Below are 6,301 nucleotides of genomic sequence, written 5' to 3' on the forward strand. Positions count from 1 at the left end.
CCTGGGACACCACCTCACCCCTCACCGCCCCGCCCTGCCCGCCGCAGGTTAGCCAACTTTGCTTTGTTTACCGATAGCCCGTCTCCCAAAGCACGCAGCTCGCTCGCCGCCGCTCGCCGCTCGCCGCTCCACGTATGCGCCGTCATAAACAGCAGCGTAGGTGGGTGCCCCGCTGCCGGCGTGCAGCTGCCGCGGAGCAGCCGTGGCGCTTGAGGCAGGTCGAGGTGGAGGAGGAGGGTGTGTCAGTCTGCCGTGGCGTGGCGCGGAGTTGGAGTGGCGCACGACACAGGGGCGCCGTCGCCCCCGCCGCCGTCCTTCGTCCCGTCCTTCGTCCTCTGCGCCATGGCGATGGCGGTGGGCCACTTTCAATCAGACCTCTTTGTCTGATCGCCGGCCTCTCTCGCTCTCTGTCGTCCCTTAGTTCTCCCTCTGTCCCTGTCTTCTTCATCCCACCCCCGACAACGTCCATCGTCTCCTGACGCGCTGTTCTGTACTCGTTAGTATTTTTAGCGGGGAGGGGGAATGGGGTAGGTAGAGCAGATGGGGAGGGGAGGGGGGCGTAAGTGAGGCGACGGAACGCGGCCTGTCGCCGCCGACAAACTCTGTCTCGGTAGACCTACTTTCGTCAGCACTTTTTCTTCCTCTCTTCCCTGCTTACTGCGTGTCGCCCTCTTCATTCATTTTTTTAAAATTTATTTTTCGTGGCCGACGTTATTTCAAGACTCGCACGAGGTTGTCTTTAATTGTCCGCAGAGGGCTCCTCGGCGAGACTGTTTCTGGACCGGATCCTTTTCCTCCTCAGGCAGCAGCCAGGGGCGGCCTGAACGCCCGTCTGCCAGGCGATGACCCTTCTTGCTGGCCTTAATACGAGCGAAAGACAGACTCGTCGGAAACTGAAGGTTTCGGGGAAAGACCAGCCTTTGTTCGTCCCCCACCCCCCACGTCACGAGTCCTGCATGCGCCCCCCCTTTGTTTGGTCGTGGTGGCGAGGGCGGGCAGCAGGGCGGGGCGGGGCGGGGCAGGCGCGACCAGGCGGGTCAGTAAAGGGGTTAATGGAAGAAGTTGACAATGCGGCCGCATAGTTTTGCTGTCTGGGCCCCGTCACGTGAGAACGCACATGTGCCCGCCCACCCCACCGCTCCCTCCCGGCCAGGCACAAGCTCCCCTGTAGTAGTGTTGTGGTGTTTGCTCCGGGAGCGGCTGTCTGTTTGGGGCATAGCGTGTGAGATCTGTGCACGGGTAGTCGACCAACACTGCTATCGCCGGCTGGGCCAAGGGCCGCGCAGCTTGTTGTGTGCCGAGTGTGTTGTACGAGTAGAAGCAAGCAAGTGTAGGAGGAGAGAACATGGGAAAGAGAGAGAAAGGGAGCTGGTTGAAAGAGGCGCTCGAGCACCCCGGCGGCACCCCGCCTTGCAGGTGCTGGACAACGAGAGGGAGAGTTGCGGGGTTGTCTGCTGACAATGCCCCCGTGATGATGGGGCATGTGGGTGGTGTGGTTGGTGTGTGTCGCCAGGGGTGGCGCAGCTCTGCCCCAACCGCCTACACGCAGGCGGGCTCGGTGCACAAAAGAGAGAGATCTCGGAAGCCGGGCGGTGGAGCGTTCATCTGAAGGGTGGTCATCTCCTCGACGACATCCTGGTCCGGGTGGTGGGCTCCCCTCGTCCCTCGAGCATGCGCACGTCCGGTCGACATCGATCGCCAGGGCGCGTGCGCGGCGGGTCGGGGCTGGGCAGTCCGCCAGACAGGTGGGCCGCTCCCGCCGCTCCCGCCCGCTCCCGACTCCCGCCTGGCTCCCGCGCCCGCTCCCACCCGCTCCCGCCCGTCCTCCCTCCGCCCCGCGCCGCCGCTGGGGCCGTGTAGGTGGGGGTGGCGCGGCGCGGGGCGGCGCGGGCCCAGCCGCGGCTCGGCTCGGCGCGGCGCGGCTGCCAGCCCCACCGCGCATTCGCTTCAGTTCCTCGGCGTGCGCTGCCGCGAGCGAACGCTCTTGTCCTCCGATCCTGTGAGCCGCAGTATAGTTTCCGTTCCTCCTACGCTTTGGCTGCCCCACCATGACAACGGCAGACGTCCGCGTGCGGATGGGGGTCGGGGTGGGGGTGGGCGCCGGCCCCCCGCCGGTGCAGCAGGCCCCTCGGCAGGCGCCCCCAGCGCCGCCCGCCCTCGACTCGCTGGACCTCAACGACCGCACGCTCTTTGCCGTCTACTGCTTCATTAAGAACTTCATCGGGTGAGTAGAGCGGCGAACAGGGGTGCACTCTCAGTCGGCCTGGCCGCCCGCCCGCGCGCCCGCCCGCGACCCGGGCGAAGGGGTGGGCCGCTAGGCCTGCCAAGCGCCGCCGCCGGGCTCCAGGGGGTGGCTCTTTGTTTACGTCCTGGCCCGCTGGAGGCCCGCTGGAGGCTCGCTGGGGAGGCCCGCTTGGGGATGGGGTCTGGCGGCGGTAGTGGTCGCACAATGGACGGATGTTAATTAGGCGGCTCGCTCTGTGGTTCCATAGCGACTCCAGTCCATGGAGTCTCCTGGATAGGGGTGCCTGGAAAAGAAGGGGGTGGGGGGGGAAGCCATCACAGAAAATATTCGTCTTGCTCTTACTGAATCTTGTGGTTACTAGGCGATTTTTCGATTGGTGTCAATTTTGGGAGGAGGGGTATCATGCGTGAATACCGAGGTGTATATGAGCCAAACAAAACTCATCAAGTTCCATTCTAAATATAGCTCGGCGCTAGGCGTGTGAGCGACCGTATCTCTGTGCGCCATCTGCGAGGCACATCAATTCGCTCAGATTCGCTCAGCAGCGGGGCCATGCGTCGTCGGTCGTGGCGGGGTGCGGGCGGCGCCGAGGCACCCCCTGGTCCTGCTGCAGCAGCGCGCAGCAGCGCTCCCGGTCGTGAGAACGGCGCTCCTCGGAGTATTGATCGCGCCGTTTGGAGCAGCCAAGGCGTCCCGCAGGACCTCCGGTTCGAGGACCTATCTCAACAGGAGCAGGACTGCGCCACCGATGAGGCACACGTCGCAGGACGACTGTTTCATGCCACGCGAGAACGGCAGGAAGGGGACGTTTGGCGGCGTACCCGGCTGTGTGTGTACACGCAGGGCAGACCTTTAGGGCAGACAGGGGACAGCCATCCAGGCTACCAATCTGGGCAGGGTGCTGGACCAAGAGACTATCCGGCACGACAATAACATAAGCTATTCAAGGGAAATACCTACTCCATGAAAAAGTCACGTGCGATTTTTAAACAGTCCCGTAAAGACTACTGTTTCTATTTAAGACCCTTGGGGCTCTCCAGTGTGAGCTCTGTCGACAGTTTTGACCGGGTGACTACTACTACTGGCGTTTGCGGTAAAGCTGTTGATTCTGAGGAGCAGTGACGCACTGACGCAGCCAGCCGCCTGGAGACGCGGGATGCTGCAGCGCTGCGCCGGGCTGCGCCTGCCCCCCGCGAGGCGGCCGCGCGTTCAATAGTCACAATTATCGCGCAGTGCGGCTGCGGGGCGGCGGGGCCGCGGGGCAGTGCGTCAGAGGCGTCGTGGACCACAACAACAAGGCCTGGACGGCCTTAAGACGGCCTCCCCTGGAGCGGGCCCCGGCCAACCCCCCAGTCCCAGTCGTTCGCTTCGCGCGAGCCCGCCGCCGGGGGCAGGCGGCTCGAATAAAATACGACGACTCGACGAATCGTGACGAACAATAGGGCCCGCAAAGGAATGGCTGGAATCATCGAAAAGCGAGGCGAGCGACCGCTGCGCCGCGCCACGCCGCGGTCACGTGACCACTTCGCGGGGCTGACTGCACGTCCCGGCGGCGGTGGCGGCAGAGCACGCGGCGGCGGATATCCGCGCGAAACGCCGATATCGCAAACGTGTCCCAAAGAGAGGGAAAAAGAAACGAGAATTTTCGCGATACGAGCGCAAAGGGGCGGCAGTTGTAGACGCTGCTGTAAGCGCGTCTTTGCGAGTGAACGTAAGCAGACAGGGCGCAGGGAGGGGTCAAGGAAATCAGGCGTGCTGTGTGGTCGTTTTCGTCTTGTTATGAGCAGCATAGTCTGTCGATGTCGATATCCGCCCCAGCAGATATCCACGGCGCGACTCTTGTTTTTGCGCAACTCGAGGCAGCTTCGCGCCACAACTTTTAACGCTGCACTATGCACAGCCCCCGGGGCGGGGCGGGCGCGCCGCTGTTGTGGAGTTCTAGAACAACACGCGGCGACACACCCTCTCCCCTGGCGTGGCGCGCTTGTTGTGCCACGTGCCCGACATTTGTCGAGTCCAACCGCGACATAAACGGCGTGTAGTGCGTATAAAGCAATATGAGAGCAAATCGGCGCGCAGTTTCCAAAACGGCCGAAGTGTTTTTTTAAGGGAGAGGGGGAGGGGGTGACCAGTGACCACAATAACACGGAAAGACGCGTTTCAGGATGACGCACGGCTAGTTCCTTCAGAACAAACTGACGACAGACCGCGTTCGAGTCGGCCGTGTGCTACTTATCTTTGACGGCACAAGCACAATAATAGCAGAGAGCGTCCCTTCGGCGTGTGGCGTTGAAACGTGCGCGCCGTGTTCGACGACGCGGTGAGCCGAATAAGATACACACACTACAACCACGACGGGCCATTCGAAAAGGAAGATTGTTTGCTTTCACGAAGTCACGATAGCCGAGCCGGCTGGCAGGTGCGAGGGGTTGGGGAGTGTCGGGAGGGTGAGGGTGGTGCAGGTTGGGGTCGGGGGCCGCCGCGCTTCCTCGACAAGGGGCTGTCAGCCGCCTCATTAGTTGCGCCCCCTGCCGTGGGGGCGGGGCGGCGGGTCGGCGACGCCGCCGTGTCTTCTTTCACGCGGAAGCACAGCGCCGCACAGCGCGCCACCAAACTGTTTTGCTCGTCCTCGTCCCGTCGCGTCCCGTCCCCGGTGCGCTGTTGCGGCGGGTCAGGGAGCGTCACGCACCAGCGGCCGCAGCGCCCGTTGGTCCAAGGACTCAGCATCGTCACAGGAGAGAAACCACTCTCCGAAGAAAAAAGAGATACGCATAATTTTCATGTGACATTTTTCCAAACTCGGGCCGCACATACCGAGTGGCCGCAATGAAAAGATTAAATGTAACGCACTCGAACCGATAAGGCCCCGGGGCGACCGATTGAATCTCGATCAAAAATACCTCGCCTAGTCCCGCGGCCGCGACGCATGGCCCGGCCGGCCGAGTGGACGCCCAGCAAGGACCTCTCGCTCGCGGCTCCGCCACGTGTTCGCACACGGTGGCCAAGGACGGGCGCGGGCGGGCGGGCGGGCGGCGCGGTGTTGTGGCTCGCAGGGTGAAGAACCCTCCCCGCCCACGCCACGCCACTCCTCCGCGCGGTGTCGGCGGCGTCTCCCGCTGCCTGCTGACATGTTCAAGGAACACACAGGAGGGCGCCCCTTGTGAGCTTGAGGACTGTACTCGGGCCCGGGCAGAGGGCCGCCTACCTCCGCCGTACCCGCCACCCGCGCTGCCTGGTGGCCGCCGCTGCTGTTTCGGTCCCGCGCCGCGCCGCCGCGCCAGAGGGCAGCACCTCGTGGGCCTCGCGGGTAGGGTGGAGTGATTGTCCGTTTTTTGAGATTCGAGAATCGTAATAGTGCGGAAAAGTTGCGTTATGACGTCCTGATTACTGAGGTATTTTTTAAATTTTTTTCGGATATGATCTTTTACTCCAACCGGGGGCTTGAAATTTTAGAGATTTCCCTAAAATTGTGTAAAATCCAGGCTAACGCCGAAACTATCACTCTCATGACATCGCGTGTTAAACAAAATGTGTTTAAAATTGTGTTTTACATCGGAAAGGTACCGGGTGTGATGACTCTAGGACTCACCGTTCCCGAGATATATGCGCAAACGCAGTGCGCCGCAGAACAAGGTGAAAATCTGGACCTGACTGAAACGCGGTTAGGGCGTCCTACATATCGCCAAATTTTGATATTTGATTCGGACCTGATCTCCAACGGTCACTTTTGGTTCAAATTCTTCAAAACTTTTGGTCCGGTCAATTTTTGACCCCCCTTGGCCGTGCCCCAGGGGCCTAAGTGCAGCCCCCTCAAAGATTTTTAAAAAATTTCGGGAAAAATTTTCTTCCATGAAACTCACCCTTTTACGACCCTTTGGGCCTAGATTTTGTCCGTTTTGCTCTAACTCAAACCGTTTTCGAGATACGGGCAAATTTGTCCTTAAAACATAGCAAAATGTGTACTATTTGGTACAATTTGGAAAATTGTGCCTAGAGATACCAATTTTGATGGTATCAACACGTACGATAGCTTGTTTTAATCGACTTTTTATGCTC

General features: G+C 61.0%; 1 protein-coding gene across 1 annotated transcript in view; it reads left to right on the forward strand.

The window, feature by feature from the left end:
• Positions 1–1,943: 1,943 nt before the first annotated feature.
• The window catches only part of LOC113208907 (TSC22 domain family protein 3), a 34,401-nt gene continuing 30,043 nt past the window's right edge, over positions 1,944–6,301 (forward strand). The window contains exon 1 of the mRNA XM_052271646.1: positions 1,944–2,224. Coding sequence (XP_052127606.1) covers positions 2,049–2,224 — 176 coding nt within the window. The 5' untranslated portion in view covers positions 1,944–2,048. The remainder of the gene's footprint in view (positions 2,225–6,301) is intronic.

Source organism: Frankliniella occidentalis, unplaced genomic scaffold, assembly GCF_000697945.3.
Source record: "Frankliniella occidentalis isolate FOCC.00 unplaced genomic scaffold, Focc_3.1 Scaffold168, whole genome shotgun sequence".
Lineage (NCBI taxonomy): Eukaryota > Metazoa > Arthropoda > Insecta > Thysanoptera > Thripidae > Frankliniella > Frankliniella occidentalis.